The following is a 23,804-nucleotide window of genomic DNA, read 5'->3' on the forward strand; positions in this document are numbered from 1 at the left end:
TTTGTTTCATTTTAATAAGTCGCTCGCAAATCTTATTATCTTTGTCTGCACGTGCAACTGCACTTATTATCTACAAAAAAACCCGGTATGTTGGCTTAGCTTGTTAGTCATACAATAAAACACTCTAACAATAATATGTCATTATTACCTTCAATCTTGTGCCGAAAGTCCGAAACTGATAAGTACTGCAGCTGCGTACTTTTTTTTCCGTGGCCCCGTACATGTGTTTTTGTTGAATTTGTTTACCTGTATTATCTTTATCATACCTACCAAAGATTTGCAGAAATTTACCCTTTTGTTTCTTTGGATTAGGATTGCCTTGTTTATATTTAGGCTACGTTATATTCTTTGACTTTGACAACCAGTAGCACAGCGTTGCTTAAGTTCATAATTTTATAATGATACTTACTAGGGAGTTTTACACCTTATATTTATATTAGTGCAATGCAACGAGCAGGTCACTAGTTTTGACTAAAATCAATAGCTGGTTATACAAAAAACAGAATAACCCCATAAATTATTTAGATATAACCATTATATTCAAATCGATGCAAAAATACAATTTAAGTTTAATTCACACGTAAATGTTTGTCCGATGTACGTCCCGTATTCAATATACTATTACTAAGTGGTAACTCAATTCAATAATACCTAGTCCTTATTTATTTTTCTCCCGGGCGTGTCGAACCTACGAGACGTGCGATAAGTGCCTATCCAACGGAACCGAGCCCGAAGCTCCGCGCACGAACGCAGGTACGGGCTACGTATCATGGCGTGTCACGGTCACGGCGTGTCACGTGAATCCGCACGCGAACGCAGGTACGAGGTACGTACCTTGCCGTGTTCGTGAAATTCGTGATCTTAGTACCGCCGGGCTTAAGAACCCGTAGCTACGGATCGGCGTGTATCACGGATATCAGGAGCCCTAGTACAAATACATTGCGGCGTTGCCACTCCATGCTTCGGACGGCCATCGGCGCGACGTTGCGATGTTTGGCGCGTTTTTAGCTGACTCTGTCGACACTGACACTCAGTGTGACCAGGCGTACAATAATTGTCGTACATGTACGATAATTTGGGTTATTTGGGCCCCAGTATGACGTAATGTTCCAAAGAGCATTATCGTACACTAAAGTACTATAATTTCAGCCCTTGGATGATGCCACCTTAAAAGTCTAGTAATTTGAAGCAAAATATGACACTTTCTCACAGAAATAGGCTAAAATTAGTATCTTTTGGGTGTTCGGCTCCTTGGTGTAAGTTAAAATGGTCACAATTTCCTGTATACCGTTTGAGTCTATCCCAAAAATACACAAACATAAACAGATTTTTTGCGCAATTTAGACGAAAATTGTCTTTTTTTTATTATTAATTGGAAATTTAAGCTTATTTTGCTAGACATTTTTAGGGGCTGCCTTTTTGATTGGCGTACGATATTTTTTTCAACGGTACAATAATTCTGACACTCAAGTACGATAATTCTCTTCCGCTCACCTGGCAACACTGCTGAAACTTGACAGGGCCTGGGGGCCTACCGCGAAAACCGAAATTCGCAAATTGCGGGGATCTTTCTCTTTTACTCTCACTAAGACGTAATTAGAGTGACAGAGAAAAATGCCCGAAATTGACGAATTTCGATTTTCCCGGTAGCCGCCCTGGTGCTTGAGGTACTTGATAGAAAACAACGCTGCCGCATGTTCTGAATTGTGATTTTATGTGTTTTTGGATTGAAAATGATAGCAACGTCTAAATCAAGTTACAAAAATCATCGATATTCTGGTCCGCGAAAAACCAGGAAAAGTGTAACTGTAATTGGAGTCTACAAAAATGACCAATTCATAGAAAATCTTCTTCCTCGCGTTGTCCAGGCATTTTACCACGGCTCATGGGAGCCTGGGGTCCGCTTGACAACTAATCCCAAGATTTGGCGTAGGCACTAGTTTTTACGAAAGCGACTGCCATCTGACCTTCCAACCCAGAGGGTAAACTAGGCCTTGTTAGGATTAGTCCGGTTTCCTCACGATGTTTTCCTTCACCGAAAAGCGACCAATTCATAGAAAATATGACCTAGAAACTAGTTCACTTTTATAAAACTCAATTTTGCCCGAGATTGTACTTAGGCGAATACCTAAGGGAGCTAAGTGTATTGATCTTGAATAATTAATAGTTGGCTAATACATATATGACTCCAACATGATATGGACATTTACATCATAACTATTATACCTAGTTGGTTACTAAGTTCTGTTACTCGATTTCTTTCTTTCTTCCTAGCGTTGTCCCAGCATATTGCCACGTCTCAATGGAGCTTGGGGTCCGCTTTGACAACTAATCCCAAGATTTGGCGTAGGCACTAGTTTTTACGAAAGCCACTGCCATCTGACCTTCCAACCCAGAGGGTAAAACTAAGCCTTGTTGGGATTAGTCCAGTTTCCTCACGATGTTTTCCTTCACCGAAAAGCGACTGGTAAATATCAAATGATATCTGTTCTGAAGTTCTGATACTCGATTTGCAACCTCTTTATTTCCGTTAAAACAAATGCTACCGAAAATATAAAAAATGACATAATGTGGTGGATTTGTGAGCTATATATAATTATATACCACACATAACGCTTATCTCGTCGTATCTATAATGAATTGGGGCCTAAAATAGAATCGTATTCCAATTTTTTAAAACGCTTGTACTACTTTCTATATTAACTAAAAGTTGCCTTAAAATTCAGCTTTTATACTAAAAACGGCTTTAAATGTGTTAAATTACCAAAATATATTTTGACAGATGCTTTCGCGCCCAAAACGCTCTTTGAAAATTGTGTGACGTCACAGTTTATGGTTTGACACATAACTACATACACACGTAGAAGATACGAACTGTCAACTGATATTTGTCATTTGTTGTTAATCGCCTGTCAACAGTGTCAATCCGAGAGTTGTGACGTCATCAGAATCTTCAATGACGTTTCGAGTTTGGTCACGTGACGGGTGCCAAAAGATATTTTAAATTCAATATTTACAAAAATATGGTCATTACAGGTCCCCTAAAAGTAGTAGAACATGTTATGTTCTTATAATCCAAAAGAATTTATTGGGATACAATTATGCCCTAAGATTTGTAGATGGAAACAACCCTATTGCGTTGCACAAATGTGGGCACCCGCCAAACATGTTTTGGGTGTGTCATACTCAGAGCTAACACAGATTCATTTCTGTGAAAAAGGTGTGAAAACCGGAAACTGGAAACCGTTCTCGAACCAATAGTGAAGCCCTTAAGCCACACCCTATTTCAAAACCAGCCATGGATCTTTGAACAGGACTCAGCTCCTGCACATAAGGCAAAAACAACTCAAGCCTGGTTTCGAAGGAACAAAATTGACTTTATTGCCCACGAAGACTGGCCGTCCTCCAGCCCGGACCTTAACCCCCTGGATTATGCCATATAGCAGGTTATTGTGGAGAAAGCCTGTGCTAAACCCCACACAAATCTTAACTCCCTCAAGCGGGCCATAGTTAAGACAGTGACGGAATTATACATGACAATCGTGCGTGCCGCTATTGATGACTGGCCTCGTCGTTTGAGGGCCTGTGTCAAAGCCAGAGGAGGCGATTTTGAATGATATTGTCATATGTAATTCCTGATTTTGTGTACTTCATTTTAATATATACTTTATTAAACTTTCGTTGGTATATTTTATGTAGAGAAAGATTATTGCAGTAACAGAATTTAATAACCAACTAGGTAGAAAACAATGCAATACATAAACACATAAATTGGATATGATGTGAACCGTTGAATGAAATTGTCAATAAATAAAATAAATCAATAATTTTCTATCTCTAGGCATTGTGTGAAACTTCTAGTTGTGTCAAAATATCGGGAAATCAATAATATAAACAAACATGGTAAATATCTCATTTCTTTTTATAATGGTTATAAATAGAAGGCCATGCAATTTTGTAATTCACTGTAATTTAATTAAATGTATCGTAAAAAAATGTTTTAATTCTACTGTAAAATAGTACCTACTTTTTTAAAGGCTGGGCAGTAAGGGATTGCTTTAATTTTAGAACAAAACAGCGTTTTTTTTTGAAAAAAATACCGGAAAATCTGACTTACAAATTTGGACTTTCTTCATCAACAACACAATCTTCTCCACCCTAGCATTAAAAAAAGATATCCTAAAATATCCATACCATTACGTCACATTTTAGTGTGAAAGAAATTTCAATGTAAAACTAAAATTACAATACAAATTTTCGGGTTTTTTTAGCACGAGGATTGATTATGCTAGTGATTCTGAGTTGGAAGAACCCAAAAATATCATGATGTGTGAGAGTCAGATTTTTAATATTTTTATGGAAAACGCTCATATTTCTCATAAAATAATTTATTAATAATAGGTACTTGATAATACTGATAACAAAAAAAAATTAATGAGTCTCGAACCCACATCCTCTTGCATGTATTTCCACGTACATACCCCAACGCTATTGAAGCCTACTCACGCTGTGCCAAATTGTCAACTACAAGGATCCCAGTAAGACTGTTTGAATGTGTGAGTGATACTTAGAAATAGAGTCAAGAAACATTCTGTCGACATTAAGGGGTAGTTTTTGTATAATGAAGTGTTCAATGTTTGTTGTAATAGTTCAATATTTATTTAAAGAGTGCGCTAAACATAATTTACAGTATAGAAATACCAAGACTACTCCACAAAAAAATTAAAACTCAAAGTTTGCAATTGTGGCGCCATCTAGAGAGGTTTAAGCTTTGGGTAACCTAGTCGAACCACCTTAAATGCTAAAGACGTACAGAGCCAACGGATTTAAATTTCCATAACAGACTCTTATAAGCAAGACTTTTGACCCTCTAATCACAATATCCGAAACTACTCAACATGCCACCCTTTTAGCGCATTCATAATCATACGTTTAAAAAAAGGGACGGCTTACATCTGATAGTTTTCCTACGAAGGATTTTGGGTTTCCTCTCTCGGAGGCAGTAAGGCTTCTTCCTTATCGTAAACGTTTTCGCTGAAACAAAACGTACCGTCAGGGCCTAGGTTCTGCGACTACCTTTTACACAGAGTTGAAAGATACGTAAAGAAAAGGTCGCTAAGACAGAAATTTGATTTCATTGCACGCCGATTTCCTCGTGTTTACGCGCGACACGCACACATTCACAACTCAAGAGCGAGCGGTAAAGGCTCAAATCCGATAAGTGAGTATGTGTGCGAGCGAAGTCAGCTTGCCATGAAGTTACAATATTGTCTTGTGACCATACCTGTATCTATTTGTCAACTATGTGCTTTTACATATATTTTATATCTATAAGATAGTGGACCCACTTGAAATGTAACGATATGTACATAACGAAGCACACTTATTCATAGATATAAATATTTTTAAGTAGATCGCAAAATGAAGGTCCATATTTGAAACATGTATAATATACATGCATTTGTATATTTTAGCCTTCACCTGGCATGCTTATGGTTATATACGTATTATGGCGTTAGGGTCAAACAACACACAATCTAATCTACCAACACATACGCCACAAACAAAAACCTTCCTTCTTTGGTTGCTGAGTTAAGTACAAAGGTATATTTTTTTTAAATCGTGCATTCTTTTCAGTTTTGGTTGTTTTAACATTTTTTGGGTTAATTGTAACAAACTTTTTTAAAATGTTTATTGAGAGTTTCGTCACGCAGACCAACTTATATGCTTATTACAGTGATAAATGCGAGATCAACTATAGACATACTCGAACACACGAATATAGGAGCGTTTTGCCACAGCGCCCGATCGTTGACATAAGTACAGCTTGTTACGATTTTGGATCGTATTTTCATAAGTAAAGATCGAGAGCGGTGTGAAAACGCTTTAAGTTCACACATGCTACTTACTGTAAAGCACTGTTACTTTACTGTCGATAGGTTGCATTCAGTTGTTTGTCAAATTCTAGCGTCGAATGATGCTCCCTATGACAGCTCCTTCAATTATCTTTTGGTTTTACAAAAATCAATTGAATAGATATGTTTTTACCGTATTTTTATTAAATAGGTACTTAAATATTACATTTACAGTACATATGGGGCTACTTTATAGCACTAGTGCGAGAAGTAGCATATTACGTTACTGTGTCGAACATTTAAAGGGCCATATGTACTGTAAAACGTTGTACGATATATGTGCGAATAGGTAATTCGCAACTCGTGTCGATTTAAAACACTCCCTTCGGTCGTGTTTTAATTTATCGCCACTCGTTTCGAATTTCCTATTTTTCGCACTTATATCGTAATGTACTATTACAGTACATATGGGGCTACTTTATAGCACTAGTGCGAAAAGTAGCATATTACGTTACTGTGTCGAACATTTAAAGGGCCATATGTACTGTAAAACGTTGTACGATACATGTGCGAATAGGTAATTCGCAACTCGTGTCGATTTAAAACACTCCCTTCGGTCGTGTTTTAATTTATCGCCACTCGTTTCGAATTTCCTATTTTTCGCACTTGTATCGTAATGTACTATTTTAACCTTTTCGCCGCCACGTCAATGAAGTAATAGTGTGATCAACGCTGTGGCGTGTGGGGCACGAAATGTACTGACTTAATATCAAGTCAATGGCGGCGAGAAGGTTATCAATGTCCAAAAAATGTCTACAAACATTTTACGTGACAGTTACACCATATAAAAATGAGCTGTAACAGGGAACATCATTTAACGTAAGAGGTATAGGTAAACGTGCCTTACGCTTCTAGTTAACTTTTTGCGAGCAGCACACGCTTGCCAAGCACCAGTCAGATGCAGTAAACTTCAAACATAAACAAGTCATACAACGTTTGCACCTAGCAAATTTTGAAATGAAAAATGGAAAATTAATGGATTGTATTTATTTTTTATGTAAGCCCATATGAAGGATAACTGCGTTTCTCATGTTTACTGAGGCTTGGCAAGTATGCGGATGCCAGTGGCGTAACTATACGACGGCAAAATCGGGTAAAATGCCAGACCCGAGACCCCCAAGTCTTAAAGATTTGGCTTGAAGGGCTCCAGGCCAATAATAAAAAAAAAAAAAACAAACAATAATTTGACACTATTCATAGGATTGACAGGTAAACCTATGCTGGCGCCATCTGTAGAATACTCCGACCGTCCAAGCCCATTTGACCAAGTGCCCGTGAGCACTGTCCCATGCTTTTCGTTGGACCTGCCTGGGGTTGCAGATATAGTTACACCACTGCCAGTCAGTAATGTCGAGTTGACTGACCTCGGCCGCGGGTCTCCCGCTGCGCGATCTGCACGAAGGCCGGCTTGGGCTGCCGCGAGCGCGTGGAGCGCCGCGGCGCGCGCCGCAGCGTCAGCTCCGAGCTGGACTCCGATGACGACTCCGTCACTATAGACACCCAAGCATTTGTAACAACATTTCACGTCACATTGAAACAATCGCCGAGCAGATTTATTGCAGCCTAACATACTTAAACGTAGCCATATACTTCGCGAATCACGGTATCTTAGGGAGTTCTGTCGGCTCCCGAAACGCGTGATGAATTTACAGTCAAGGTCATAAGTATGTATACATTTCTCCGCTTTAATCCTTTGAAATACGAGTAAAAAGTGTACATTTTTAAGGCCACAAAAATCACGGTTTTGGAAATGTTCTGACAAATGCTCACCCTCAATCCACAACCCTCCACTACAAATTACGACTTTAAGTTACAAAGCTCCCATTCCATTAAAATAAAGTCAACTTTAAGATCCCTTTTAATACGTACAGTCGCCATCAGATATATCAGAGCTGCCGAGGTGCTTAAAAATAACTGAACACGCACTCTAGCACCTTGACAATAGAGGCGACCGGTTTGGCCTAGTGGGTAGTGACCCTGCCTACGAAGCTGATGGTCCCGGGTTCAAATCCCGGTAAGGGCATGTATTTGTGTGATGAGCATGAATATTTGTTCCTGAGTCATGGGTGTTTTCTATGTATTTAAGTATTTATAAATATTTATATATTATATATATCGTTGTCTAAGTACGCTCAACACAAGCCTTATTGAGCTTACTGTGGGACTTAGTCAATTTGTGTAATAATGTCCTATAATATTTATTTATTTATTTAGAGGCGTGTTCAGATATTTGTGAGCATGTTGGCCGCTCCGATATATCTGTTGGCCACTGTACACCTATGTTATCCCAATCTATAACCAATTTGAACACTCAGTATTAGAAAATATGTTATGCTTTTAGTATGTTATACGCACCTGAAGATTATTAGACCATTTTGTCATAATCAAATACATAATATTCATTTTAGTTTACGGCTGTCTTGCAAAAACACTTTTGAAATATTGAAATTCATTTTACAAAACACTATGGAGATAGGTTAAGGAATGTAAGATAGAAAATTTGTAAAAAAAAAATAACTTAGGTGCTTTACAAAACACTAAATAACAATTAAAACTTGAGGACATAACACAAGCAAATTTTTATCAAACATAATTTAATCTGGGACAAACACAAAACGAAAAACATATAAAAACAACACGAAAACAATTTACAAAAAATCTGTAGAATGAAGTTTCAACAGTGACAACCTGTCATATAGAGAACCATAGACCACAAGTTTCAAATAAAGAAAAGGCTATATACCTGTGTCTTGTTGGCTATCCTCTTTCTTTTGCCTGCGACGGCCGCGCCCTCTAGTGGATCGAGCAGGGCCTTGATTGCTACAATAAAATAATAATAAAGTAGGAAATTTTACTGAACGATGTTTTAGAGCCAAAAATAAGTAAGGTCTGGCAGCTCTGGGATTTTGGACTATTAGATTTCTATCAGGTGAAATGAAAACTATAGCTTAACAACTGTGCAAAACACATCAGCTGTCCATATCACATCATATGGATATTGAATATGAAACGCGTTTGGTGATCTTACCTCACTTCAGTTTCAGATATAGAAATAAGCAGAATAGGGAATTGCCGTGCGAAGCAGCTCAGTCTGTGTTCGTGGAGGCACGCGGCCGCTATGCCTCGGGCGAGACAAGTCTACGCACAGACTGAGATACTTCGCGCGGCAATTACCTCGCGAGGCGGCCTGTGGGTGCACCGAGAACCATTGCTTTCGGTCGTGCGTTCGTCTGGAGTGATAGAGAGGCAGATGACGAAATTTCGATTTTAGCGGTAGGTTCTGTTTTGATTTTTATTACACTGCGTATCGTTTCTTTCTATATTGGTTTTTAATCTTGTTAAAAACATCGATCGAGTTTAGGCTCATTGGAAAGGTCTCGAGAGGCCTCTTCATGTGTATCAAGTATATACAGTCACTTCTGAAAATATCGATACGAGAAAAATGCCAAACATATGTATACATTACCTTAATATAAGGGCATTAAAGTCGTGTATACATATTTTTGGTACTTTTTTCGTATCGATATTTTAAGACGTGACCGTACATGCAAATGAGAACAAAGTATAGTCAGCAATAAAAGTGTGTGACAAAATACTTTTTGACAGTAACTTGTTAATCTAACCTTTCACTATCCTGTCCATTTTCAGCCGGCTGCTCGGGCGCCTCCTCTTTCTTAACTTCGCTCGTATCCATATTGGCATTTTCGTTTTCCTCGGCAGATGGCTTTTTCTCAATCACTGTCTGGTTGTTATCTCCTTCGGAATCTGATTCCGTGGCATCCTGATAAAAAAAGTATCAATTTATGGTAATCTAACCCTTTGCATGGCAAACTTCCGCTGCATATTTGAAAATTAATAAAATGACAGAAATTTATAACTCCAAGAACTCTAAAAGTATGTCTGCCACCTGAAGGGCTAAGGTGGTATAACTTTAATCAAAATTAAACCGAACATTCCCTTCTCACAAGTCAAAAGTCCACACCTTGACATTGGCAGAATCCACCTTGCTAAAATTAGCGAGGAGTAAAAGCCATTTATAGAAGAAGAAAAAAACTAATGGCTTACATTAGCCTTTTTGTTGAACCTAGCTGAAGTCCTCCTCTGGCGTGACAGCTGTGTGTCTTCATCTGTGTTTGTTGGCGGCGGGATGCTGTGAGACTGTCGGTAAAAAAACCATTAAAAATTTCAATTTATGTCGTTGGGTATAGGTTTGGAAAGTGGTTTGGAAAATGTATTTATTTATTTAAACTTTATTGCACAAAATATATACAAGAATGTACAAATAACGGACTTAATGCCAAATGGCTTTCTCTACCAGTCAACCATAGGGCCAAACAAAGACCTCACGCACAGAACGGCCAGTGTAGACGTGCCTCGGCCGAGGCGGCCCGCTCGGGCGAGGAAAATGCGTGCGTCGCCTCGGCCGAGGTACGTCTACACTGGTCGTTCTGTGAGTGAGGAAATTGCCTCGCGCGTATGCTCGCTGTGTGGACCCGGCTATTGATATTGTTTTCTCTCTCTGCACCAATTGTAAGTGTCTCTGTTTGGCCCTATGGTTGACTGGTAGAGAATGCCATTTGGCATTAAGTCCGTTATTTGTACATTCTTGTATATATTTTGTTTTTCGCAGTTTTGTTAAAAATAATTGAAATCACCCACAAGTAAGCCATTACTTGTGGGTGATACTTGTGGGTGGGTGATGAATCCCAGATGGTCGAAATAAATGATAATTTAATTTAATTACATACCTGTCCAACTGCCACCATTTTTTTGCTAGAGACCCTTGTCGCTTCGTCACCTGATGTGAACTCATCCGAGGAACTAGACCCAGGGAACCCATACAAATCCGGGTACCCCTTAACTTTCAGCTCGTTGGTAATCCAGCTCTCGTTGAAGTTGTGGTGCAGCAGCTTGCGCTTACGGCAGCTTCTTCTGACATCTGTAAAAAAAAACATTTACCTTACAAACCAACATAATATATTATTTTGGTGACACAACAGTTTTTTATGTACATGTGTGACATTATATAGAACCGTGTTCGGCATCAGCAGAGATAAATTAACCCGCGTGTATAGAAGTTTGTATGCAATACGTTGGAGGCTCCACCTTGAGGCAAAACCCAAATTATCACGCCAATAAAGCCGCGGACTGGACGAACGCGGCGCGCGGCGAGTCCGCGGTTTAAGTATCGTAAACTTTTATGGTCTTTACACCTATCGGCAGTGGGACTCAGGTGCTTAAGTGGTGTTCGCTAAGCGGAAAACTTAGGATAAAACTCGCTGTTAACGTTTTAATTTGGGTCGAACAGGTCATTGTGGAGATCTTTGGAGAGGCATCCTTTAACATTTCCGCCGCCACGTCACTGAAGTAATAAAGTGTCATCAACGCCACGTCAAAAATTGCACGTATACAAACCTAACCAAAACCACGACTTCATATGAAGTCGTGGCGTGTAAGGGACGAAATGTACTGACTTTATATCTAGTCAATGGCGGCGTAAAGGTTAATCAGTTTCCTTGATGTTTTAGATTTTAATGTTATTTTATTATTTGTATGAGTGATTATGATACTTGAAATAAAATAATTTATTTTTAATTTTTTTATGCCTTTTAATTGCACGCCACGCCAATTATTTATAACACGCCTTGCGTGACGAAACCCCTCTTCTACTCAATAAATATTTTAAAAAATCTTAAGGTTTACTGGAATGTGTGGTTAACATTAAACTGTAATTTGCCCATCTTTGGCAGTCAATGGTTTAAAATTAAAAAGCAAAATCAACTTCTCACTTTGTTGTATCGGTTTGTCTTCGCTGTCCTCCATGTAGTTCTTCCTCGGGCCCCTGCTGTTATGAATGCGGAGGCTCCGATTGGTGGAGTCATTGTCGTCTGCGAAGAACACTCTAACTTGGCGCGAACTATGAACAAAGATGCGGCAAAAGTTATGATTTGTAGTATCGTAAGTACAAAAGCAAACAAATTCATTAATCAATATTCTCGTTAAGGTTTCGAGGCGTCATTATATAAATGCAAAGTTTATTCAAAAAATAAGTATTTGGCAAGATTTTTGATACAAGCTTTTATCACTGACTGCACTTTTCAGCATCAAGACAATTCTAAAATCCCCAAACACAAATTGTGTTGCGTTGTTTTATCACAGAGTTCCTAAGGCCACCTCCTGTCTCCATCATCAGATCAGCTCGATGGTACCATAATATTGCATTATCACCCGACTTATATATGTACGCAAATTGCAAATTTTGACCTTGATCGGAAACCGGGAAGTGGTTCAAGTTTAACTTGCAAGATTTGATTACAGACCGACACACAGACAGACAACGGGACAGGTGAAACTAAATAAAAGCTTGTAATTAGAAAAGTTCTGCGAGAAAATACGAAAATTTCACGGGAAATAAAGAAAACTTTCATTTTGGCTATGGAAAAAAATCTATTCCCATTCCCATAAAAAATATGAGAAGTTACCGAAATTACTTCAAGTGGAAATTTCGAAATTTTGTAAACTTCTTGACGGCAAATCAGTACCCGTGATACACGCGGTAAACGTGTGTATCAACAATAAAGAGTGCTCGTTCTTTACTATGTGTTTGCACTATTATGGCTCCTCTACACGATGGCCCAGTGCTGGACCTCGCTGGTCATGACCAGCGAGGCCATGGCCATGCGATGGTTGAAATGAAACTACACGATATAGTTCTGGAATGGGCCACGTGTAGATGCGTACTGCCACCGCTTGCCCACTTACCCCTATACCTTTGATGTGCGGACAAAAAACCGATACCGTGGCCATCCCGCCGCACTATAAGCCATCCGACACCACTCTTCACACGATGGACCATCTTAGTGGGCCAGTATGATGGCCCATCGTGTACAGGAGCCATTAGAAACTGATGTAAAGCCTATGTCACTTTCTGTACACCAAAGCAATAAGCGAGAGTAAGCCTGCATTGTTTATTTACGCTAGGGCTCTTACTACTGACACACGTAAGTTGCAATACAACCACGTCAAATTACATGAAACCAAAATAGTCTGTCTAACCTAACTTTGCACCAACTTGAATAAATCCGTACACGGCGGGAAGAGGTTGATATAACTCGAAATATGAAATTGAAGAAATTTTAACCTCATGTAATTCTGTTTTAAGTTCAAATTTCTTCAATTTTATATCTCGAGTTATCGACTTCTTCCCGCCATGAACTGAAACAAAGTGAGAGTGTCACATTTTCATAGAAATTTGACATTAATGATAACATTGCCACACTGTCATTACGAATGTCATGCAGCGTTAGTTTGGTACAACTCTAAACACATTAATCACTTTTCTTTGCCTGCACAATCGGGAAGAACTTGTAGAAATTCGTGGCACAAATGTTTTGCGGTGGTTTATTATCAAGTGTCCATGTGCACAGAATAGTAGTACTACATACAGTATTCTCACTGTCTAACAATATCAATATCAGGACGGAATTTGAGAGCCGAGTGCAACAATCTAGTTAAGTAAAACTGACATGTGAAAATACTATCTGTTCAGTAAAAGCATTGCAATCCATTAGACGGGTCCACAGAGTGAGCATACGCGCGAGGCAATCTCCTCGCACACACGGAGGCGCGCGCGTTTTCCTCACCCGAGCGTGCCGCCTTGGCCTAGACACGTCTACACTGGCCGTTTTGTGCGCGAGGAGATTGTCTCGCGCGTATGCTCGCTGTGTGGACCCGCCCATTGATTATAGTTTACCGCTAAAGTTAGTCTAATGAGACACGGATTGTTTGTTTTTGAATTTGGAACCTTTAGTTGCTCTACAGAAGTTCAGAATATATTGTGGAATATGTACAAAAAAGTGTACATCCTTGAATCCCTTCAGAGGATTTAAAAAATACCTGTACCTATCGAAGCCAATCAATTCTGAGCCCAATATATGCTAGCCTATAATGTGGCTTTTGTCTCTGATGTTTTAACTAACTTATGTGTATATGAACGCAACACGCGATCGACAGCCCGTCTGCTTCCGACCGGGCGTCCCTACACTACATCAACTTATGTGTATTAAAAGAACTTACCGCCTAGAATACTTCTCTGGCTCTGTATCACTCTCCGGGAAAACAATACGAGGCATCTTTATAGTGCAACGTCTTCTGCTATCTGTAAGTACAACTAGGTTTAATATGAATGAATGAATGAATTTATTGCGTATTTAGAAATTCAGGTTACAAAGTAGCAGATACAATTGCAGAAAAGGAGTCATCCATTAATTACACCACACGTTTAGGGAGGGGGTCAAGAAAATGTGACATGTTGTGACAAGGGGGAGGGGGGAGTCACAAACTTTGTGACGTCACTTTAACTTCACCAGTATTTATTAAAAAAAAATTATTCGCTGTACAGTTAAATAACGAGATTTTAGAACGATAATCGTTTTATGCGATTGATTTTCTTTCCTAGTTGGTTTTGTCTTATAATTACTAATATTTCTTTTGTCCAAAATAGTTTGATAAAATATTAATAGTAACAAATTCGATTCGCCGATTTTGTTGAAAAAAAAAATGCAAGAAATGTGACGTCACACCAGGGGGGGAGGGGTTTGCCAAATGTGACCAAGTGTGACACGGAGGGGGGGGAGGGGTCAAAAAACCTAGAAATTCGTGTGATGTAATTAATGGATGACCCCAAATGAGTCACACCGAACCCAGGTAGGGTTCGGTGTGACTCATTACAGGTGTACACGCTATTACATATATTTCTAGAATTATATTGAATACAAAATAAAAATTACAAAATGTCAACTATTATAAATATTATTTAATTATTAAATGGTTAATGGTGGGTCTAAGTAATCATTAAGGCTGTAAAAAGCACTTATTTATAAGCCACATCTTAACAGTATTTTTAAATCTGTTACTATTGAGATTCTTAAAACTATCTGGCAATTTATTAAATATGTCAATACTCATCATAAAACAATTATTACATGTCAGTTTTAGTCTAGCTAAGGGCTATCACTCTACAGTGATGTCACACATTGAATAACAGCCCTGTTACAGTTTATTTGATTTGAAATAATATGATATGGATTTAATGTTGAAATAGTAGTTGCCACATAATTACAATATTATAGATTGATATTATTGATAATCCATAGCATTAATCCATTATGAAAGAAAAAATATTAATTTGAAGACTAAAGAGAGCCACTCTGTTTAAACATATTCTTATTTTGAAAATAGTAGTAATTAATCCATACAGTCTATAAGATAACAACTCGTATTCAAACCTGTAACCAGAAGGTCTATAATAAATTTATTGTCAACTTACATTTCTTGGTAGGCCAGTGTTGTATTTTCCTTGTAACTTTATACTGGCCACTCCTCAGCTCCCTTTGTGACCAATTGGAAGCCTACAAACATTAAATAAGTCTGTTATCATTTATAAATACGATACTGTCATTCCAACTCAAAACAAAGTTACAGCTGAATCTATTGCAAAATAAAGTAACAAGATGGATGCAACTCAAGATCATGCTTATATTGAACAAAGGAAGGTAGTGTAAAACACAAACTAGAACAACACCATGGGTTAATCCAATAGGATAGCGTTTGTAAGCTCATGCGTGAGTGCATTTTGGGGTGCCAACAGGGATCAGGGTCAGGCGAGGTAGTGGCGTACACAGTGAAGTTCCAAGTAACTTATCATTGAGAACAATTCACCTTCTCGTCAGAGACACTGCCGACGTCGTTCAGGCCCTCGTTCCCTTCCTCCACCTCCCCGTTTTCTCCATTACTGCGGCGGGTTTTCACCATCGCAGTTACTTATTTCACTCCCGTCAACTTACACCCAAAACCCATAAATTCGTTATGTAACTCACAAACACGGTTACATACACGATTGTCTACTAAAAACACTGTATAAACACTCGGTAAAATAAATGAACACGACAAAGAATAAAGCAATTCATCCGCACATGTCGTTGTCGACCAACGCCATGTTAAACGGCCGATCTGTCGAAACGAGCACGGCCGCAACAAAATGCGATGACACACTCACCGATCAATCTCGCCTTTTGCTTTGTCTTAATAATAAAACACGAACCTTTTATAACTCAGTCATGGTAAAATTAACACAAGATTTAAGAAAGGATTTCCGAAAATCACAGACACACTCGCTACTATACCGCCTGTGAGTTTTATGTTTTTATTGACATTTTGACAACTGTCAAAAATTCCCGCAAAGAAATTTTAATCATGTAATATGATGAAATCATTCCAAAAATATCATTAAAATATGTAGTTAATTTGTGGTTAGTCGCTGAACAAAACCTTGCAAATTAATGCATGGTAATTAATAATTAATAATTAAATCTAGTTGAATATTTTCTGTAGGTATCCGATAGAGCTACGCGCGATATAGTTTCTTGGTTCTAATAGCATATCATAAAATAAAATGCATCTATGACGTATTTCTTATTTAGTTTTAAGTCATTTTCTTTGATAATGTTATACAAATATGATAAAACTCATGAACTCAAAATTCTAAAGCGTTTATTTCACGCTATTTGAGCCACGGTTTTCACAGCTGAACTGTTATTATTTTATCATTCATTCATTCATCAATTAAAGTCATAATTAATAAACGTCAATCAATGTTATCGTTTACGATTTGTATTGTATTCTCCATATATTCTCCGTATTGTCAATAAATCAAAACATACTATTATACAGAATATTACTAACTACTCTCTCTTAAATTAGTGACTAAGAAGATAATGGCTGAAGGAACAAATAAACCTAGTTCCCCCGACGTGGAGGACCCGCCAAATAAACAAGATGATATGGATGATGAGATTTCTGCTCGAATGACGGCTTCCTACAGCGAAATATCGTTTCACTCGGACCAGAATGCTAGCGAACAACCAGGAAATTCTCCTGGTCCATCCCGGCCGTACAATTTGCCGTCAGAGAACCGTAAACAGGAAAAATTTCCTCTAAACATGGATGGTCACGTTAGGTATGAAGGTGACATGACACATTATGTAGCAGATGATTTAGAATTTAAGATAAAACTGTCTAGTCCTATAACTAAGCGAGGTGAAACTCCAGTGTTCGGGAGTTCTAGTGCATCTAGGTCCAGTACACCATCAGGAAAGCTCTACAGACAAATACTCGCCCCACAAATTGGTCAGATTGATATCACAGTGCTGAATGATTTAGAATATGAAGCTCAAAGGATTGCTCAATCCGTAGATAACTTAATAGAGAACCTGTCTAGTATACTACATTCCAACTCATCATTAACTGCTGAGAATATGGAAGTGTACAAAGATGCAGTTGGGAAGACTTGTGATGCAATGGACAATAATATCAAGAGTATGTACACTATCCTTGCGAAAGGGGAGGAAGTGTCGCAGGCTATGATCCCTGTACAGGCACAAGCTGCTAGAATTGCTGAAATAAAAAGACTACTACAGTTATTTGAAAGCATGTTTTAGGTTTTTTTTAAGTAATCAATATAATAATCGGTTAAGGGCAGGATAAGCAAAGTGGAGACAGGATTCCTTAATACAATCGTGGAGGTCATGGACATCAAGCTCCAGAGAACCTACTAAAATGAAGTAGAACAGAGTTCCTCAAAGTAGTAGATGGTAAGGGGTTTGCAGCAAGATTAATTGATAACAAGTCTGGTTAGCTTACAAGTGCAAAATATATATAATTTCGGAAAATTTGCTTTAGAACATGTGACAACTTATGAGAGAGTGGGCTCACTTATCTGGTCATGATATGAATGAAATATACTAGAAATCAATATAGTACTGAATAAGAGTGAGAATGAAAATGACCAAAGTTAATCAAGAAATTGACTCAATTTGCAACATTTAACAAGCCCTTATAAATATGGAGAGTTATGTTAAATTAAGAGATTCACAGTCATCTAGGAAACTATAAATGTGAGTTGGCTTATAAGTTTGAAAAACGAATGTAGACTGACTTAATTTAGTCACTTAATCACTATCCTCAAACAGAAGAAAATTTATTATATTTAATGCCTAATGTTACATTACACAGATAAGCTAATTTAAACTATTATTTGTTAATAAAAAATATATCATTATTTAAATTTTTAATTTAGAATTTCATTGTTATTAAATTATACCCATACAATGCATTTATAGAACAAAATGAATAGGTAGAATGAATATTTTGAAGTGATTCATTCCTTCAGGAGCCTCAGGGCTTTTCTTTAGACAACCTCATTTTACTACAACTGTGTATAAAAATACTTAAACTACCCATTCCTTTTCCCAAGGTAATAAGATAAATAAAGCTAGAGGCATCTTTGGAAGAAAATTTTATCACCAGTGATTGTATGTATGTCCGAGTATTTATTTCTTAGGATATCCTAAAACGGCAATTTTTTTTTACAAAAAAATATCGTTAGAAATTGGTTTAAAACCCCACCCAAATCTAACCCTTCGCCTTTCGGGAGATGGGTGAGGTTTGCTTGCTTGAATCATTCATTCACTCTATTTTCTGTCAGTTCAATTCTATCATTCATTTTCTCAGACGTCAAGCTGAATCGACCTTCGGTGGTCGCGCGTACTAAAAATATTAGGATATCGTAGGTATTGAAATAAAAAAAATGTAAATCGAATAAACAACATTATTTTGGACGTTTCTTCAAAGTAACCCATGATGTTTTTGATCATATAACCATTTAGATTCCAGTTCGCCGCGGTGAATCTTAAAATGGGCGACGTTCTGAGTTTATTTTCTGTGATAATAATGAAATTTAAAGCTAAGTTCAATGAAAGTAAGATTTATTTTCATTGGGATATTCCATGGGAGAAAATGAAGAAAGTAAAATGGATGAACGAACGAGCATCGCCAGATAGAGCCTACGTTCCTACACTGGTGAGTATTTTAGTTAAAAGTGCTATTGTTTTTATTTGGCCAGATTTAATCTTCCGCGTTCCGAAGTATTGCGAAACTATTTTTAGTTAGCTCCTCTTAGACAGCTTGTGTTGATCTATAATTAAGCCTGATCTTGATTACGCGCACTTCCTATGGTTTTGGATCATGTGTAAAGGGTGGCATGTGATAAGAAACGTCAGGTGTAAGCTATATTTAGCTCTTACTCTGTATTAAATTAATCTGGTACATTATATTAGCTAACTGTGCAACTCTTTGAATGTCGGCATTAAAAAACCCTAGTTCCAAAGATTAGGTTTTGCATAAAATTTTGACACATCTGCCAGTTTTTACCCAGGCCTCCCTGTAATCATCACTGGTTGACAGATCATTGTTGCAACAAGAGTTTGTTAAGAATAGGAGGGAGGTATGTGTGCCGTTGGAGATAAGAGATTTGACATTTGTTTTTTTTTTTCTTTACTTTTGTGGGGTAGTCAGGAGGTTGTTTACCTTTTTGACTGAAGTTTGCTGTTCGCGAGTGAAGAGAGTCTGTCTAACTAACTTTTAAAGTAGATTTCTTAAAATCATAATACAACTTGTGAAAATATCAATACATTTGTGGCATCATATTACAAAGCAGTCATATCTGTGAAATGTTTATGCATGAGAAACTCACCCAAACTCCTATATTTTTTCTATTATATTGTCTCAATTCTATTATATTATAGCAAGATAACATAAATAAATCCCATCTTAAAGGCCGGCAATGCGCTTACAACTCCTTTAAAAATCTAATATTCACATATGTAATATAGGATCGCAATACCAATTGGAGACTGGGCTCATAATGCCATCTCTTTCATTCTTGGTTGGGCCTAACAAGTGTAAAGTAGATAGCATTATGACCTCAGTCACCAGTTAGTATTGCGGTAACTATAGGAGGGTGTGCACTGTGCTGGTAATCTTACTTCACCCTCTTAGCTACTTCTAGTGCTTTTAAAAACAAAGCATATAATAAAAAGAAGTAAGTCAATTAGTATTTTGTTAATTAAATTTATTCATATATTTAGATTTCATTAAGTATTCCATTCAAAGTGGATATTGTATTCAGTGTTTGGATAATCTAATTAGTAATAGGTTAATTAAACTTTGATTTAACAATGTATGATAATGTTAACAGGTCATTCAACTTACTTGACACTACTACACTTTGTTGTCAAGCAGCAGAGTAATAGCATTTTAACTTCACTTGTAATTATGCAACAGACAAACGAATGATTTAATAAATCTTCCAATCCAACTTTAACCAACTTCTATAAACATATTGCATGAAGATTAGCAAGTAATCACTATTCAGATTTCTATCCAATGATGAGTCAGAGGGCCACTATCATGGAAAGCTCGAAAGTAATCATCTGCCTCTATATTGCTTGAATATGCAAGAGTAGAATATGGTAGAGTGCAGATAGCAATTTTCAATTTTTCGATATTGGCAGTATGCTCTCAGGAAATTCAAGTATAACTTTTTGGTATATAGCTGCTAGTAGTCTTCTTAAGTTTGGTTTCAATTCAACTTAAATATTCATATTTGTCAAACTTATTACTTATGGGAAGTAAAGAACAGTCCAATAAATACATAATATTTCATACCAAATTACCAAGCTAAGTTGGCAGCAATTTTGATAGCCCAGCCTGTGCAAGTGTTAAGTAAACATTATAATTTCATAGAAGTTACACTTGCACTCTGGGCTGTCAAAATCACTGCCAACTTATCTTGGTCTGACTCTAAATCTCTCTTTGTTGCCTTTTCAAGGCTTAACTCATGCTAAACCACTGTAAATCAATTAATCAATAAGTATTACACTAATAGACCATAAAAATGGCATTATTAAAGCCCCAATGATTTTTTGTTTGTTGATAAGGATCTATAAACATTCCTATCAGTCACGCTTTTCTCAAGTTGAATATCATGTACGTGTAAAGACCACCAATGTCACTTCAGATAGCTTAAAGCGTTTAAGTTAATGCCCGCCTACACTTAGACTTTGCGCGCAAATCGCGCAGAATTTAAATAAGTTTGGTAAAACGTAAGTATATAAGGCCACCCAGCATACGGCTAGCTAATTGTAAGTCTAAAAAATGTCTGCACACAATCGGCCCAAATATTTACAACCGAGTCTCTGAAGACATAAAGAATAAATGTAGGAATGTACTATGTAATGTATCTATTGTAATTATCATGACGCGTAAAATTGTAATTTTATAAATAAATTATGAATTGAATTGAATATGAAAGGATATGTTAGGAGTTATGTGTACCTGTAAATAGAAAAAAATGCTAAGCAGATGTATTTTGAGTGCTAAAATTTTTGATTTACAACTAGGTACTAAGTAGGTAAAGTAGTGGTAAAGTAACACGATTCGCAACGCAATAATCGGTAGCTTAGTGACCGACAATACGGTTTCCGTAGAGGCCGCTCGGCTGGTGATCTTCTAGTCTACCTGACACATCGTTGGGCACAGGCGATCGAGACAAAGGGTGAAGCATTGGCTGTTAGTTTGGATATAGCGAAGGGCTTCGATCGCGTTTGGCATAAAACACTTCTTTCATCCTATGGGCTTCCCGAGAGATTATGTGTATGGGTCAGTAGCTTTCTAGCAGACAGAAGCATAAAGGACGTAGGTGACGGTGAATGCTCAGACTCCATGTCTGTGAATGCTGGTGTCCCCCAAGGCTGTGTGATATCACCCACCCTATTCCTTCTGCATATCAATGACATGCTGCAAACCAGCGGCATTCATTGTTATGCTGATAATACAGTGATAATACTACAGGTGATGCCTCTTACATAGGCCGCACGGGAAAACGTCATCGAGAGCCGGAACAAACTTGTGTCTGAAATTGAGACTTCCCTAAAAGAAGTCTCTGAATGGGGTCGACTTAGTCCGTTTTAACCCTACCAAGACAAAAGTTTGCGCGTTTACCGCAAAAAAAGTCAGAGTTTGTCGTATCACCTCGTTTTGAGAGCACTCCCCTGACTGCCAAAGCCAGTATCGGAATCCTTGGTGTCGACATCTCGAGTGAAGTCCAGTTCCGCGGCCATTTAGAGAGTAAGGCTAAATTAGCCTCAAAAAAGCTCGGTGTGCTCAACAGATAAAGCCAGTATTTCACACCGGCCCACCGCCTACAGCTTTATAAGGCGCAGGTGTGCCCACACATGGAATACTGTTCTCATCTATGTGCAAGGGCACCCCATTACCAGCTTCTCCCTCTGGACCGCATCCAACGAAGAGCGACTCGAATTGTTGACTGCCAGCGTATTTCGGATCGGCTTGCCTCCTTGGCGCAGCGTAGAGATGTGGCCTCGCTCTGCATTTTCTATCGCATGTATAACGGAGAGTGCTCCGAGGATTGTTCGGATTAATCCCTGCCGCTTCTTTTCGCCATCGCCCTACGCGACAACATTTCCATCCTCACCACTTAGATGGGTGGCAGTCCTCAACTGTGCGTTTTTCCAGAAACTTCCTGCCTCGCACAGCTAAACTGTGGAATGAACTGTCGCCTGCGGTATTTCCGGACCGATACGACCTTCAAACCTTCAAAAAATAAAAAGAGCGTACTCCCATCTTAAAGGCCGGCAACGTACTTACAACCACTCTGGTGTTGCAGGTGTCCATGGGCGGCGGTAATGGTGACACGACAAAATAGGAAGCTGTGCAGTGCCACAGGGCTCAGTAATGGGTAATAACCTATTCTTATTATTGGTAAATGATATTACTACCGCCTGCGTTGACCCGGAGTTTGTAATGTTCGCTGACGACACTTGCCTTATAGTAAAAGCTGATAATATAGACGTCTTAAAACTTAAGCTAGGGCATGTAATGTGCCAAATGACTAAATGGTTTTCAGCAAACGAGATGTTGCTTAATGTTGAGAAAACTAATATCATACACTTTAAGTTAAGAAAAAGTAACATTTCGCTCAATATAGTGATCAACATTTCTTTCGTTCCGCAAGTTGACGCCACCAGGTACCTGTGCTTCATGATCGACTCCGGGCTGACGTGGTCTTCCCACATCGACTATGCATGTGACAGACTGTCCTCGGCGTGCTATGCCCTCTCGAGACTGGTACCAACGTTAACGAGTGAAAACTTAAAGAAAGCCTATTTTGGCTATTTTCTCTCCATATTAATACAGGGTGTCGATATCTGGGCGACGTCCGCTGGCCGGGACAGACTGTTCAAATTACAAAAAAGACCCTTACGCATTATTGACCGAAAGCCAACCGATCACCCGGCTCTGGAGTTATTTAGGAAACAACGAGTCCTAACTTTGCCCTGTGTCTTTATCCTATCGGCCTGCAAATATGTTCGGTCGGTGTAACCTACAAAATTATAAATCTTACGGTGAAAGAAATGAAAGGCCGTCACGCAGACAACACCTTCTAGTATCACCTCGCCGAAGCCTAGCGAAGGCCCGCGCGATGCTTGACGTTGTTTTGTTGGACCTAACCTGTATAACTGTGTACCTATAAACATTACTAAATTCGCCTAATGATGCTATTTTTACGAATAAACTTTAAAACATGCTTATTGAGTTAGCATGCTACAACATAAACGAGTTTCTGAATAGGGGTCGTTCATTCACTAATAGAAAAGATTATTTACCTATTAAACCTGTTGTGAGTCTACTGTTTATTAAATATGTATAATAAACGTTTTAGTTATAAGACAATTGATATGTAAACTATATTCTATGTTTATTTAAAAAAAAAACGCTTACCATCAGGTGATCCGTCTGCTCGTTTGCCTCCTGTATCATAAAAAAAACCGGACAAGTGCGAGTCGGACTCGCCCACCGAGGGTTCCGTACTTTTTAGTATTTGTTGTTATAGCGGCAACAGAAATACATCATCTGTGAAAATTTCAACTGTCTAGCTATCACGGTTCATGAGATACAGCCTGGTGACAG

At 38.2% G+C, this 23,804-nt stretch overlaps 3 protein-coding genes across 8 annotated transcripts in view; 2 read left to right on the forward strand and 1 right to left on the reverse strand.

The window, feature by feature from the left end:
• LOC133526264 (ATPase family AAA domain-containing protein 2-like) overlaps positions 1-16,210 on the reverse strand; it is a 35,080-nt gene extending 18,870 nt beyond the window's left edge. Inside the window, exons 1-11 of one of the 6 annotated variants that reach the window (XM_061862810.1) lie at positions 15,973-16,210; positions 15,636-15,829; positions 15,244-15,325; positions 13,992-14,073; positions 11,705-11,832; positions 10,664-10,854; positions 9,981-10,073; positions 9,539-9,696; positions 8,659-8,735; positions 7,280-7,405; positions 4,954-5,034 (exon numbers count right to left, since the gene is read on the reverse strand). In XM_061862810.1, the coding sequence (XP_061718794.1) occupies positions 4,954-5,034; positions 7,280-7,405; positions 8,659-8,735; positions 9,539-9,696; positions 9,981-10,073; positions 10,664-10,854; positions 11,705-11,832; positions 13,992-14,073; positions 15,244-15,325; positions 15,636-15,728 (1,111 nt within the window). In that variant the 5' untranslated portion in view covers positions 15,729-15,829; positions 15,973-16,210. The other 5 variants (XM_061862814.1, XM_061862813.1, XM_061862809.1 and 2 more) reach the window with 5 other exon arrangements.
• A 335-nt stretch (positions 16,211-16,545) lies between these two features.
• On the forward strand, positions 16,546-18,046 carry LOC133526267 (BLOC-1-related complex subunit 6). Its single transcript, XM_061862818.1, has one exon. The coding sequence runs from the start codon at positions 16,691-16,693 to the stop codon at positions 17,411-17,413; it is 723 nt and encodes a 240-aa protein (XP_061718802.1). The 5' UTR covers positions 16,546-16,690; the 3' UTR covers positions 17,414-18,046.
• A 363-nt stretch (positions 18,047-18,409) lies between these two features.
• Positions 18,410-23,804, forward strand: part of LOC133526266 (monocyte to macrophage differentiation factor) — a 30,926-nt gene continuing 25,531 nt past the window's right edge. Inside the window, exon 1 of the mRNA XM_061862817.1 lies at positions 18,410-18,833. Coding sequence (XP_061718801.1) covers positions 18,669-18,833 — 165 coding nt within the window. The 5' untranslated portion in view covers positions 18,410-18,668. The remainder of the gene's footprint in view (positions 18,834-23,804) is intronic.

The sequence above is a fragment of the Cydia pomonella genome, chromosome 16 (assembly GCF_033807575.1).
Source record: "Cydia pomonella isolate Wapato2018A chromosome 16, ilCydPomo1, whole genome shotgun sequence".
NCBI lineage: Eukaryota > Metazoa > Arthropoda > Insecta > Lepidoptera > Tortricidae > Cydia > Cydia pomonella.

Bases quoted from the DNA above. Each gene is read 5' to 3' on its own strand.
- LOC133526267 (XM_061862818.1), top strand. From the start codon at position 16,691: ATGGCTGAAGGAACAAATAAACCTAGTTCCCCCGACGTGGAGGACCCG.